The following is a 15,343-nucleotide window of genomic DNA, read 5'->3' as shown; positions in this document are numbered from 1 at the left end:
GGTAAGAAATGATACAAGCAAGGAAGAAGAATTGTCCTCCCTTAGTCATATATAGCAGGGTGGCCTGAGGGGGGAAAAAAGAGGCTCGCAAGAAAATTTACACAGTATTAATTCATTGAATATTTATTGAGCCTCTACTTTCTGTCTTATAACTATGGAAATAAGATACACAGAAAATGAGATGTTAAATGATAAGGTGCCAAAATGAACATGCAGATAATAAGGGCTGTGAGAATTCAGAGGAATGGAAAATCAGCGTGAGCTGAAATTGGTCTGGTTAGTGGTGCTTAAGCTGGATCTTGAAAAGAGTGTAGAAATTTGCTATCTCACTTTGTTCACACAGACTAGCACTTTTGTAACTCTTTGTGACATCACAGATTTATGTCTATTCTTGCCTACATCTGTTCCATGGTTTTTTGAGGTTTTTTGTTTGTTTGTTGTTTGTTGTTTGTGGGGTTTTTTTGTTTTGTTTTTAGACAGGGTCTCCCTCTCTCTCTCTTGCCCAGGCTGGAGTGCAGTGGCACCATTATAACTCACTGCAGCCTCAACCCCTGGGGCTCAAGCGATCTTCTCGCCTCAGCCTCCTGAGTAGCAAGTGCAACAAGTGGACACCACCATGCCTGGCTATCTGTTTATTTTTTTTTTTCACAGACTGGTGTCCCTATGTTGCACAGGGTGGGCATACATCTGTTTTAATGCTTAGCCAAATATTAGCCTATGAATTTCATTGTTCTCCCAGATATTCCCATGGCTGGGTCATTGTCTCAGTTCCTATGTTTTGCTTAAAGTGTTCAGCATCTGTAACCTCATAACTTCTCATCTTCCCCAGGTTGTACATCAGAGACTCCTCATGCCTTAACCGTCAGCCCTTTTAAAGCATTCTCTCCTCAGCCACCAAAGTTTTTCAAGCCCCTAATGCCTGTAAAAGAGGAGCATAAGAAAAGGATAGCCCTGGAAGCAAGGCCTCTTCTAAGCCAGGAGGTAAATGCTTGACTTGTCTGTACTATGCAGAATAGAGCAGAGTTGTGTTGCCTGTGAAGCAGCAGTGTGCATTAACAAGCTGAGTGCTGCATGTGGACATGCACGGTCATCACTCCATGGTTCCCGTTCTCGAATTCCTCTTTCTCAAGCATGCAGAGTCATGGTAGAATCTCTTGTTTGTTGTTGCTGCTGTGGTTTTATTTCTTTGTGTTTATGGCTTTTCAAAGTATTTTTTTATGTTTCAAGTGAGAAAGATGTTTTCTAGGTGTTTTGAAAAGATTAAAGGCCTTTTTTAAAATTATTTTTCTTTTTTGTCTTTTTGGGGATTTCTAATTTTGTTTTTTATAGAGATAGGGTCTTGCTGTGTTGCCCAGGCTGGTCTGAAACTCCTGGCCTCAAGTGATTCTTTTGCCCCAGCCTCCCAAGGCACTGGGATTGCAGGCATGAGCCGTTGTACCTGGTCAAAAGGCTGTTTTTTAAATAAGACTAATTATGCTTTTTGCCACAGAATCTGTTTATTCCTGTCATATTTCTCCAGTAGTTTAACTCTGGCCTACAGAATTGGCTGCTGCATTACTCACATGTAATAAGAGTGTTAGCATTGCTTTTCTAACTTGCATGTACTTAATATGTATTTTGGCCGTTGTCGTCTTTGTGTGTGATGCATCTGTGTGTCTTAACCTTTGCAGAGCATGCCTCCACCTCAGGCACATAACCCTGGCTGCATTGTACCCTCAGGAAGCAATGGCAGCAGCATGCCAGTAGAACACAATAGCAAACGTGAGAAGAAGATTGTAAGTTCCGGAACCATTTCTGTCATATTGCCTGGTGGTGGGTTTAAGGCCCTTTCACAGACAATCATCCAAATGCTAGAAGAAATTAAGACATGTATTGGGTCTTTGTCTTAAAGAAAATTAAAGTGTGACCATTGGTAATGATATTTTGCATGGATGTGGCCATGACCTACAATTTTATCTTATTTATTTATTTATTTTTTGCTTAAGTTTGCTTAGAAAAAAGGAGAAAGGCACTTTTATTGCTTCTGGCCTTTATAAAAAGTGTAACAAAGAGATCTTTTTAATACCGAAATCTTTCTAATGTGCCTATACATATTGCCCAGATTCTGAAGTTAATCTACCTAGAGGAAGTGCACTTACTTGGAGTAAGTAATCATGCATTTAATGCATTTAGCTGTGGATATGTTTGGAAGCTTTTTTATGTTGCCTGATGCTATTGCCAAGATAATTCTGTAGTTAGAGCTGCACTACAATCTGTCATAATCACCCTTCATCATCTCACTGTCTAGGGTAGCCTTTGTTAATTAGCTGGCAAAATATATTCCAATACCTTGGTGCCAGCCTTGCATTCAGGATGGCTTATATATATTTTGCCACAGGTAAGTTGAAACTCTACCCACAAAACCTCATTCCTTAGCACTTGGTTTTAAAATTATTAATTTGAGATATAGTTTTAAAAACACTGCATACCAGGCACCTTAGGTTATAAATTATACCTCAATTAACAAAAAAAAAAAAAACACATTTATTCTCAAGCCTGGAAAGAATTCTCTAAATTTTTGTCTCAGCTTTCACTCTCCTGTGGCTTCCTAGGCTTTGAAAAAGTAAAACCAGCTCAGGGAGACAGGAGACTGCTTGATGTTTTTGTCGCATCTCATCGTCTCTATTGGGAAGAGTGTAAGGAGTCTCATTTTCCAGTGACACCATGTCAGACCCATTCCCAATTCCCTCATTAGTGTGAGATCCTTTAACAGTTCCTAACGCATACTGTGTGAGAACTAACTAACTGCAGCTTAATCCAGATATGCAGTTGGCCACCCACCTGCGTGCTTGGGGTGCGGGTGGATCTTCAGAAACAACCTTCTCATTCCTAATGTGAAGAAAGAAGAAAAGCACCATTTTCCCTCCATTTCTTCATCCCTCTTCCCCTCCTCTGCCTTTGGTTTCTCCCTGTCCCTCTATCCCAAAGCCCTGTCCTAGTTCCTGATGGAGAAGAATCCGCACATTAATAGCTGCTCCTTCATCTCTCCAAATCTTACTGAGCTGTTCTCTCACTTACCTGACCACCTCTGCTCAATTAATAAGGGCTGCAGTGTGGGCTAAAAAGGCCAAATGACTAGTTTGTTCCCCTGCCAATTCTCTGGCTCTGTGTCTGATTGGATCTGTTTATTGGCATGACACTTATCACTGTGGTGCACAGCCACTCAATTTAAACCTATTGCAACGATACATTTTGGCACAACACCATCAAGAGACTGCTGGATGACCCTTCTGGGGTGTTCAGCAGATAGTTTCACAGTTCACAGAGCTAGGCTCATGTTTTCTTCACTTTCTCTTTAATATTTTAAAATAAAACCCATCTCGGGGCTTTCAGCTAGCAGAGAGAAGGATGGAACCAGATTCTCTTGACCCAGGAAGTCTCAAGCAGCAGTTAGACTCTATGACTGAATGCGCCATGGAGTACAGTAAGAAGGACTTGATGGTGTTATTGTTCTTGCTGGAGTCTTACTTGAAAAAGCTGTCTCTACTCTCCATAGGAAACTGGCTTGCTGAGCACTCTGCACCTAAGAGGCAATTGGGCTCTTTAATTCATTCCAGACAGCAGTTTTTCAAGGTGTTTTGGTAGAGATTAAGTGCATTATTTGTTTGACCTGAGGTTCTTGTTTCTCTTTGGGAAACTTTAATTTTGTTTTTTCTCTTATAAATGGGTACAGACTGTTTTCTTCCTTTGTGACTAATTCGCGTTCTTTTCTCTTCCACTCTTGAACAATCAGAGTGACTCAGTTCAGACTGATCAAGAGAGTTTGAAATCATTCTTGAGAAGAACAGCATCAAGACATTGTTCCTGTTAATGTTTAACCCACCTAATTACCATAGTAACTTTTGTAATTTCACATAAAATATAGTAAATATGGCTATGCTTGATTCTTTAAGCAATATTTTGTTGTTTGATCAATTTGGGAAGACATACAGATGTACTTCATGTCTCATATGACTAAGACAGAAGCAACAATATGCCTTTGGAGCCTGTCTTTTTAAGTCATAAAGCATAGAGAATAGCAGAAAGAAAGTCAGTGATTTTTCCCAGTATCCACACGACCGTTCTGTTAGGTCTTGCATAGACAGCATGTGGTTTATTCCTCTGGTTTACAGAAGAAGCAGCAAAGGGTTAGAATTGTTGAGCAACTTGCTCAAGGTCTCACAGTTAATGATAGTGTAAGACCAAAGAGCCCCATTCCTCAGCATAATTAAGGGGACTCCAGTGACTCCAGGTGCTTCCAAATATAGTGCAATTCCAGTATGCCCTGCAGCTGCTCTTCAGACAAAGGGCTCACTCCTCAGTACCATGGACAGAAGTACTGGAGCCCTTGGCTGGTGCAGTTCTGCAAACAGAGATCTCTGGTGAACAGCACGACACGATTATAATAGGAGTGGAAATTGCATTAATGAAGGAAACTCCTTACAAAGAGTCACTGCTTTAATGTGGATTTCAGTCCCTTTTTAAAATCAAGGTGCTTTCTGTATAGGTAAATATCAGCTGCATAAGTTAAATTGCAAAACTCAGATGAAGACTGTAGCTATAGAGAAGCTTGAGAACTTGACTCCATGTGCCACTTCAGATAGGGTTTTAATTATCTTTTTCCTTAAGACATTGAAGGAAGGTGCTTAGTTTATTCTTCTTTAAGCTATAATGAGAAATGAGATTTCTGGTATAAAAAATCTAAACCAAACTCCCTCAAAAATATGAGTTTAAGCCAATTAAATCCTCCCTTAATTGGCAATAACTCAATGAACATTCAATCTCCTTTTAAGTATTGGAAAATGTTTAATCTCTACTAAGTTTTCCTTTTTCTGGAATAAGCTGTCCCTACTGTTTTAGTCTTTCCCTCTGGGCTTTTGGGTTATTTTCCCCACTGTGAACTGCTCCCTATTTGAACTTAATCTCTTGGGGCTTTGTAGATTCTTAGTTTTATTAATGTCATTCTAATCCTTTAGGAATAATTTATTATCTTTGATAAATTTACAACTATTTCTACTCAGTGAATTCATGATTACATATTTCATTCAGCAAAATTGTATTTTAGGATAACAGGCCTTTCCTTGGTCTCGAGAAGAAATAACTTCAAGCATATAAAGGACTCCAAATTACTAATTCTCATTTTTAAATTTGATTTTCCTTGAAGTAAATAACTTTTCAGTAATTAATTATAGTAAATAGTAATTTAGTAATTAATTGCATCAGGTATGCTTGGACTTGGAGAATTGTGTTTCTTTGCCAACTTAAATCAAAAGGAAATAGAAGAGATACAAACACTTGAAATTTAATTTTGTGCCGGGCACAGTGGCTCACACCTGTAATCCCAGCACTTTGGAAGCCCGAGACAGGCAGATCGCCTGAGGTCAGGAGTTCAAGACCAGCCTGGCCAACATGGTGAAATCCTGTCTCTACTAAAAATACAAAAATTAGCCGGGCATGGTGGCGGACACCTGTAATCCCAGAGACTTGGGAGGCTGAAGCAGGAGAATCACTTGAACTCGGGAGGCAGAAGTTGCAGTGATCCAAGATCGCGCCATTGCACTCCAGCCTGGGCGACAAGAGTAAGACTTCGTCTCAAAAAAAAAAAAAAATTAATTTTGAGTCTAAACATGACAAGTAGAGAATCTAGAAAATATAGGCAAAGGCTACTGGTTCAGACAATTCTGTTCAATCTTTGTTCCTTCTCCAACATTCTGCCCAACCCTGGGAAAGAATGCTCCACCCCACTTTTTTGATAATGCTACTTAATTTAGAATGCAGATAAAGATAAGATGAGAAGAGATTAGTGTTGCCAAAAATTTTGTTTTGCCAATTTCAGGAACTTTATCACTGATATTTGATATTCACCTTTGATTAACAGCTAAAGAATTAGGATCACCAATTCCTTTACACATTTATTTTCAGTCACATTTTTACAACTAAGTTATAAAAACTAAATTATTTTAAAAGCTGAGAAGCATTTAAGAGAGTATTAAACTTTTTTTGAGGTATATAGAATCTTGAGATGCAAAAGAAAATATTACTATTAATCTAAACAGATGAAATTTATGTTCATTTGTGAACAAGTATTTGCCATGCCTTGAAGATAAATCCCCCCTCCCCACCTCGATTAAAAAGCAAATTTATGTTATGGGCCAGGTACAGTGATTCACACTTGTAATCCCAGCTACTCAGGAGGCAGAGATTGGAGGATTGCTTAAGCCCAGGAGTTTGAGGCTGCAGTGAGCTACAGTTGCATCACTGCACACCAACCTGAGTGACAGAGCAGGACCCCTGTCTGTAAAAAAATAAATAAATAAAAATAAATAAATCCTAGCCGGGCACGGTTGTAATCCCAGCACTTTGGGAGGCTGAGATGGGCAGATCACCTGAGGTCGGCAGTTTGAGACAAGCCTGACCAACATGGAGAAACCCTGTCTCTATAAAAATACAAAATTAGCCTGGCGTGCTGGTGCATGCCTGTAATCCCAGCTACTCGGGAGGCTGACGCAGGAGAATCGCTTGAACCTGGGAGATGGAGGTTGCGGTGAGCCGAGATCACACCATTGCACTCCAGCCTGGGCAACAAGAGTGAAACTCCATCTCAAAATAAATAAATAAATAAATAAATCTTAAAAATAAAATAAGTAAATTAATAAAATGCAAACTTAATGAGTAAGGCTGATGCTTTGGTTCCAGGTCTTTACATGCACCTAGTAGTTCTAATTGTACAGATGCTTTAAACCAGATGACCAATGAAAGAAAGCTAACCGTTTTTGAGGTGTCTAAGTTTACCTGTGGATGAAATTCTTATCCATCCATGCAGCATCCAGGATTGTTCTAAGAGCAAGGACGCAAAGTTGTAATTCTCTGAGGGAGGGACCATGCCTTCTTGTGCTCACCATTGCTATTTCCAAGTCCTTAGGACAATGGCTGCCATGTAGTGGATGTTCAGTGTGTATTTGTTGAATGAAAGACATATTTTAAAAGGAATATTTGCGATTTCATTAGGTGCTTCTGAGATTAATTAGAAATGGCTAGAGAGTTTATCACTTATTTTATTTGGACTTAAAATACCCACATTTTTTCTACCAAATATAAAAGAATCATTCATTTGGAGAGAGACTGGGGAGTTGGTGACACCCACTTTTGCATGTATTTACCAATTTTTGTGAACAGGGGCTTGAAAACTGTTTTACAAAGGAGATTTTCATTTAAATTTCACTATGCCTTCTTCACCTTCTAGCCAAACCCTCTACTCATACTTCTCAAAAATCCTAGAAGACCATAATTGTCAGATTGTTAGTATTTTATAGCCTTTCGATATGTAGCATAATATAAGAATGAGTGTTGAAATTGTGTTTTTTGCCCTTTTGCAGTTGGGTTCTTTGTTTTACTCCCTTTTCCCCCATAAAATAGCTGAGAAACTTTTTACAAATTACCTTAACTGCCTGCACTTTGCTTCCCAAGGTGAAGATTCTAAAGACAAATGGAGTGGCTCTTCTCTGCTTCTGCCTGTTTCTCTGCTCATTTAATGAGAAAAGAGAAAACATCACAACTAAAAGCTAATTTTGAATAACTAACAAAATGTCCACTGCACTTCAGTTCCATTCTTTCTCTTAAACCAGGGAAGGAATGATTTCTAATTAGCACTGAGTGAGCCTAAAAGAACTAAATCCCCTTCAAATTAGATGATAAGGGGTTTATATTCACAGGTCTCTGAGAATACTGATACACCTATATCTACAATAGGTGACAAGATCTGGCCAAATTTGGAAAGACAAAAAGAAAACACTGAACACCATGTGAATGTGAATGCCTTTAACAGCCAAGTATTTAAAACTTGTCTCAACAGTACAGTTGCTACAAGGAGCTAATGACTGACTTTTGCTTCACCTCTATAGGACTCTGAGGAGGAAGAAAATGAGCTGGAAGCTATTAACAGGAAGCTAATAAGTTCACAGCCTTATGTACCTGTGGAGTTTGCTGACTTCAGTGTTTACAATGCCAGCTTGGAGAACAGGGAATGGTTTTCCTCTAAAGTAGATCTGTCAAACTCACGGGTCTTGGAGAAAGAAGTGTCCCGTAGCCCTACCACCAGCAGTATTACCAGTGGCTACTTTTCCCACAGTGCCTCCAATGCCACCCTGTCTGACATGGTGGTCCCTTCTAGTGACAGCTCAGACCAGCTGGCCATTCAGACGAAGGATGCAGACTCCACCGAGCACTCCACACCATCGCTTGTGCATGATTTCAGGCCGTCCTCAAACAAAGAGTTGACAGAAGTCGAAAAAGGCTTGGTAAAGGACAAGATAATTGTGGTGCCACTCAAGGAAAACAGTGCCTTAGCCAAAGGGAGCCCATCATCCCAGAGCATCCCTGAGAAAAACTCCAAATCACTGTGCAGAACTGGCTCATGTTCAGAACTAGATGCCTGCCCCAGCAAAATTAGCCAGCCAGCCAGGGGATTCTGCCCCAGGGAGGTGACGGTAGAACACACCACCAACATCCTTGAAGACCATTCTTTCACAGAATTTATGGGAGTGTCAGAGGGAAAAGATTTTGATGGTTTGACAGATTCTTCTGCTGGAGAGCTTTCCAGTAGGAGGAGCCTACCAAATAAAACAGGCGGCAAGACTGTCTCCGATGGGCTCCACCACCCCAGCCAGCTGCATTCCAAGTTAGAGAATGACCAGGTAATAATTCCAGAGGCAGCCTTTTGGGTTCTGTGCTGTCAATGAGTATGTCTAACTGTATGTCAACCCCAGAGGCCCTTCACCGCAACAACTTGGTAGGAAAGATTCATCCAGTTGTTTCTGACAGCAAAGATGAGCCCACAGAGAAGCAGGCTCACTTCCTGCACAGCTGTCTCTGTCGGAGAGCAAGTCTGTTTTGGGAACTAGAACGCAATTGTGAAATTATAAGACCAGTGGATTTTTTTACCTGGCACATGTGTTGGTGTTGAATGAAGTGTTCAGATGGATAAGGATCAATCTCATATTCATTCCCTGGGATGTTTAGTTACCAGTTTTCCCAAAGTGTTCTGGTAGCATCTACCATATTTCATCAAATCTGTGATTCCTTTGATTATTATATGAACCATTATTTTATGTATCATTAAGAAAAAATACTGCCAATTAAACTCTATCATATCAACAGTTGTAAGACACCCCAATTTCAGAGATGGTAAAGTGTGGAGAGAAAAACATATATATCATAGAATTGCAAATAGACAGTCGTTTGGTGCCCGTAGGTGAAAAAGTGCTTTGGGGCGGTATAGGCAAATTCCAGCAGCAGTTGAAGTTTGGACTTTGGAAGTAACTCAGGTTAGTTTATAATACTGATTAATTTTCTTTTTTTTTTTTTTTTTTTTTGAGATGGAGTGTGGCTCTCACTCTGTCACCCAGGCTGCAGTGCAGTGACACGATCTTGGCTCATTGCAGCCTCCACCTCCCTGGCTCACGTGATCCTCCTGCCTCAGCCTCCCGTGTAGCTGGGACTACAGGCACGTGCCAGCACATCTGGCTAATTTTTTTATATTTTCACCATGTTGGCCAGGCTGGTCTCAAACTTCTGACCTCAGGTGATCCATCCCCCTTGGCCTCCCAAAGTGTTGGGATTATAGGCATGAGCCACTGTGCCTGACCAATATTGGTTAATTTTCATATGGGAACAAAATGAGTTTTTGCCACTATTACTAAGGAAAATCACAAATTACATAAATAAGAGATGTTCTGCTTCTGAGCATTCTGCTCTGAAGTACCACCATTTATTCCCATTCACATTCATTTGTTTGGTCCCCCAACTTGCTGTAAAAGGCATGGGAGAGTCATGGCTTAGCAAAATAAAGAACTGACAGAGCTAGAAAGAGGCTTGGTAAAAGTAAAATAATCATGCTGCTACTCTATCCCTTTGTTTTGTGAGCAAGTTACTCCAGTGATGTGGCTTTTGCCCCTGCTTTTCATAACAGCCCTTAAAATTTCAATGTATGGTCATTTATACAGCATACTCATTACTGAACTGCCAAAACCTAAACAGTCATCTCTGACAAGAAAAAGACTTCCTTCCCCGACATAAGAATAATGATAGAGTCACTCACCACCATTCTTGCAAGCAATACATGCATTTGTTTAGGTCTTCAACTTTCTTTACCTGGATTAAAGCAGAAGCTACACAGCTGGTATACATCAGCTTTTCAACCCTTGTTCAAGAAGGCCAGTGTCAAAGACTCTTTAATTCTTTACTGTAAGATTAGGTTTGCTTCTCAAACCTAAAGGTGCTACAAACTCTAGGGGCAAGGAGGGTGTGGCAGGCCTCTTAAAAATTCATATCCATGGTGGCTCATGCCTGTAATCCCAGCATTTTGGAAGGCCGAGGCGGGGGGATTGCCAGATGTCAGGAGTTCGAGACCAGCCTGGCTAAATGGTGAAACCCCATCTCTACTAAAAATACAAAAATTAGCCGGATATGGTGGCACATGCTTGTAGTCCCAGCTACTCGGGAGGCTGAGGCAGGAGAATCACCTGAACCCGGGAGGCAGAGGTTGCAGTGAGCCAAGATTGCACCACTGCACTCCAGCCTGGGCAACAGAGCAAGACTCCATCTCAAAAAAAAAAAAAAATTCAAATTCACCTGGGCTTAGTGGCTTGCACCTGTAGTTCCAGCTATTCTGGAGGCTGAGGCGGGAAGATCACTTGAGCCCAAGAGCTCAAGACCAGTCTGGACAACAGAGCAAGATCCTATCTCTGTTTAAATAATTTTAAAAATTAAAATTTTTAAAAAATTCAAATTCCCAGGAGTCACTGCCATCCAGCCCTAAGATTTTGCTTTATACAGTGTGCAGCAGGGGAAATAAGGTATTCACAAACCCTTCCTTCCTCCCCATCCCCTCGCATCCCCATAGAGTAATAGGAGACAGGTTATCTGAGGGCCATACTGTGGGAAGCACTGCCCATAGAAGAGGGAAGAGGAGCAACAACCCCCTTCTTTTTTCATTGCCTAGATTATTTAGAACCCAACAGGAAAAGGTAAGGATTGGAAAGTTTCCAGAATAGTGCGTTCCTCCCAAAGATCATGGTTTAAAGTGAAATTTACAAACATGTTATATCAAGATGATGGGATTATGGAGATTTTTCTCCTTTAAAGAGTTTTTAGCGGAGCGCAGTGGCTCACACCTGTAATCCCAACACTTTGGGAGGCTGAGGCAGGCGGATCACCTGAGGTCACAAGTTTGAGACCAGCCTGACCAACATGGAGAAACCCTGTCTCTACTGAAAACACAAAATTAGCCGGCAGTGGTGGCACATGACTATAATCCCAGCTACTCGGGAGGCTGAGGCAGGAGAATCGCTGGAACCCGGGAGGTGAAAGTTGCAGTGAGCTGAGATTGTGCCATTGCATTCCAGCCTGGGCAACAGGAGCTAAACTCTTGTCTCAGAAAAAAAAAAATTTTGGCGGCCAGGCATAGTGGCTCACGCCTGTAGTCCTAGCACTTTGGGACACCAGGGCAGGAAGATCGCATGAGCCCAGGAGTTTGACATCATCGTGGGCAACATAACGAGACTCTGTCTCTACAAAAATTTAAAATTTTTTTGATTTAATGTATCTGCTACATTGGTTTTAATAAGTTGTTTTGACAGTTTAAAATTTTTTCTGAGAACCATAAGTTTGACTTTGTTCAAACCCCTGAAATGACTTAGACTGCACATCCAGAAGTCACTTTTTTTTCTTAATTTTTACTTTGGTTGTTGCTGTCATTACTTTTCCTTGAAACATCACCTCAGGGCTTTTACAGTGTGGATTCCAGCACTGGATTCCATAATAAAACCAATCCTGTGGGTCCCTTCAGGAAGATGGGTGTGGACTGGGCTGAGAGTAGGTGCTGTGGGTGGGGTGGGGAGGTGGGGATGAGAAGCATGAACTCACCAGCCTCTGCATTCCAGGGAGGCACAACCTCACGGTGAGAGCAGCAAGCACCCCTCCTCAGGCCACAGCTTGGCGTCTTTGTTCGCCTGGTCACCTTGGGCAAGCACCAGCCCCATCTCTAAAACATGCTGCCGCCTGGCTGGACCTCAGACCAGAAGCTGGAGAATCCACGCCGTGCACTTCCTGGGCCACCTCCTTTCCCCTCCCCAGTGGGAGAAGCGGCACTTTGTCACTTGGGTGAATCAACAGCCTCTGCTTTTTCCAGAAAGCAAGAGAACTGAAAATCCTGGATTAACTAAGTGACAGTATTTTTTTTGCACTTACTACACACCTCCACTGTATAGAAACCTCTACAGATTCCAACAGACTTTATTCTTGTACAATTTTAATCAGTTCTTACTGTAGAATCTGGAGTCAATGCTCTAATCTGTTTTTTATAAATAATATATATTATGTATATGAAATGTGTATCTATAGTATGTCTGGAGACAGACAAGGCTGCACACTAAAATGCAGATAAAGGTGATTTGTAGAAAATCATAAGGTACTGGACTTCATTACAAAGCAACTTGGGCGATCTCTTATACATGAGCAGATGAAAAATATTTTATTCCCTAAGAATGAGCTTGCAAATCCCTCTTTGCAGAAAAGGTTATAGAATGCTGTTCTTTATAACCAAAGAACTTACATAAGACAACATTTTTGCTGTCCACTCTTTTGTGTGAACATGTATGTTTGACTGCAAGTTTGGTGCCATAATTCCCTTGGCTACCAAGCCACGTGCTGCCATTCTCTGTCCTTTGTTTCATAAGCACACTGAGAAATCTCACAGCTATATTCTTTGGTCTTCCACCTGCCCCTCCACCTGCTGACTTGACATTGTATTATAACTGTTGACAATGACTGGGGTCCTGACTCCACAGTTGCCTGGACCGTGGCTCAGCCCAGCTGGGCAGGTGGAATGAAGAGAGCAGTATTACTGTAAGAAAACACAAGGACAGCCAGGAGTCGTGGTGGGGTGGGTGGGGTAGGAGGTGTTGATTTTTGTGTGTTTCTGTGTGTGTGGTTTTGTTTTGGATTGGTAGGTTTCACTGTGGTGTGGTTTTGCTGTTGTTATTTTGCTTGATTCTGGAAAATGCTGAGGAGATGGACTGAGCTATGAAGTTCAATGGTTCACCCTTTACCATGTTTGCAGGAGATGATCGAATACAGATGACCCTGCTGTCGTGTCTTCATTTGTAAAATTCTCCTACAAATGGAGACATTGAAGGATTACGTGTATGGAAATTTTTACAAAATTCCTTTCTGTACCTATTCTGTAGATGCCTGTATAATCGGTCTGGATGTACAGCTATAAATGTGTTGTGAGAGCAAGAGAGAGAGAATGCGTACAGCCTGCTGTACCTTTTTTCTTTTAAATTCTTCGAGTTGGTAAATGAGTAAGATATTGGAAACCTTAATGAAAAGCTGCTGTTCATGATTTGTGTGTATAGTGAGCTGACTAGTATTTTACTATTGTCTGTTAAAAAAAGAAAAACTGTAATTTATATCCCCTTTCAACTTTATTGTGTTTAATTGGTTCACATTTCTGTGTGTGTGTGTGTATGTGTTTTAGAATACAAACTGTGTAATTCAGATTTTAAAACACTAATCGTTTGTCTTTAATAACCCTGCCTTTAGTTTCAAATCTAACTTACCATATTTCTATGTGTGCATGTCTCTGCAGTGTTAAAAATAATAATATCAGCTAGCATTTATTAGGGGTCAACTGTGTATTAGGCACTGTTCTAAACATTTGATATTCATTATCTCATTTAATCCTCACAGCAACAGACCCATAGGTACTGTGGTCATTAAGTGTTTGACAAGTAGAAAACTGAGGCAGAGAAGTTACTGATGGAGCTGTAGCAAAGCCAGGATGCAGGCCACACTTCGCTTGTCAGTCTCTGTGTTCAGCCTGGTGACATGTCATGGACAGACAGGCCTTTTGAAAACTAGGCACCTTCAGAGGACAGAAGGGTGTGGTGAGTGTCACAAGTTCCAGACAGACCAATCCCATCGTGGTGGAGGGGGGCTATCTGGAGCAGGTAGGACATGGTGTGTTATACCTGTTCACGATGCTTAAATCTTTACAGCAAGCAGCAGTACCCTGCCACCTGTGAAATAGTGGCTAAAAGTAGCTTATTATAAAAATATTATTTAAAAACAATTATTACAGCATCTTTTCAGAAAAATCTCAGCTGTTCACAATACCCTTTCTGAAGTTACAAAGAATTAGATCTAGCCTGTTCTGGACAGAAGGGTGCCCTGTATAGAGTTCCATGGGAAAGGAGAGAAGGGACCCAAAAAAATCCCAAAACTTATTTGAATTTTAGAGAATGGGTTTGGGAAGTGGAAAGCAGCTATTTAATATTTAAATAAAAGATGACAACTAAATGTATAGTTCAAGAGAAAATGAACAAATCATCATTCCTCTTGCTAGTATGAGACCAGTGGTATTCAGGTCAGTGACATTGTCATCTGTCATTATGACTAAGAACAAACTGGGTTTAGTTCATATTTTATTGGAGAGTTAGAGGCATGTGTTTAACAGTTATTTCCAAGATACAGTAGTGCCAGTGTCAGCACATTTGTTGATAGTTTTTGGACACACATTTTATCATAACAAAAATATAACCTTGTGTTTCTATGGCACCGACTTATGGGGAGAATAGCTGTTTATAAAAATACCTTTGGGGCTACGGCTCGAACTGCGTCCGCTAGCACAGGAGTGGGAGTCATGGGGGCCAGCTGCAGCATTCTCATTGTGTCCTCCTGGGGAGAAGAAAGGGTCATTTGGAGCTGCCAGTTTCCCTTCCTGGGGGCCTTTGGGGGTTTGGTGAGAACTGGAAAGAATTTGCTCAAAGGGAAACCAGAAAAGAAGCAGCTCCTGGCCGGGCGACGTGGCTCATGCCTGTAATCCCAGCACTTTGGGAGGCTGAGGTGGGCGGATCACGAGGTCAGGAGATCGAGACCATCCTGGCTAACACGGTGAAACCGCGTCTCTACTAAAAATACAAAAAAATTAGCCGGGCTTGGTGGCGGTGCCTGTAGTCCCAGCTACTGGGGAGGCTGAGGCAGGAGAATCGCGTGAACCCAGGAGGTGGAGCTTGCAGTGAGCCGAGATCACGCCACTGCACTCCAGTCTGGGCGACAGAGCAAGACTCCATCTCAAAAAAAAAAAAAAAAAAAAAAAGCAGCAGCTCCTTACCTAAAAAGTTCATTTTGCCTCGGTTGTGAGTTCTTTCATTAAGAATAGATAAATTCTGGCCGGGCTCAGTGACTCACGTCTGTAATCCCAGCGCTTTGGGAGGCCAAGGCAGGTGGATCACCTGAGGTCAGGAGTTCGGGACCAGCCTGGCCA

The 15,343-nt window shown here is 41.3% G+C and overlaps 1 protein-coding gene across 17 annotated transcripts in view; it reads left to right on the top strand.

Moving 5' to 3' along the window:
* Positions 1-13,505, top strand: part of KIF13A (kinesin family member 13A) — a 228,262-nt gene extending 214,757 nt beyond the window's left edge. For 8 of the 17 annotated variants that reach the window (XM_054685623.1, XM_054685618.1, XM_054685620.1 and 5 more), the window contains 4 exons: positions 830-981; positions 1,671-1,775; positions 7,920-8,711; positions 11,958-13,505. In XM_054685623.1, the coding sequence (XP_054541598.1) occupies positions 830-981; positions 1,671-1,775; positions 7,920-8,711; positions 11,958-11,978 (1,070 nt within the window). In that variant the 3' untranslated portion in view covers positions 11,979-13,505. Of the gene's footprint in view, positions 1-829; positions 982-1,670; positions 1,776-2,101; positions 2,144-7,767; positions 7,892-7,919; positions 9,350-11,957 lie in introns of those variants that run through there. The other 9 variants (XM_001170727.5, XM_054685622.1, XM_054685621.1 and 6 more) reach the window with 5 other exon arrangements.
* The last annotated feature ends 1,838 nt before the right edge of the window (positions 13,506-15,343 follow it).

This window comes from Pan troglodytes, chromosome 5, assembly GCF_028858775.2.
Source record: "Pan troglodytes isolate AG18354 chromosome 5, NHGRI_mPanTro3-v2.0_pri, whole genome shotgun sequence".
Classification (NCBI taxonomy): domain Eukaryota; kingdom Metazoa; phylum Chordata; class Mammalia; order Primates; family Hominidae; genus Pan; species Pan troglodytes.
This window is presented reverse-complemented; position numbering and strand designations above follow the sequence as displayed.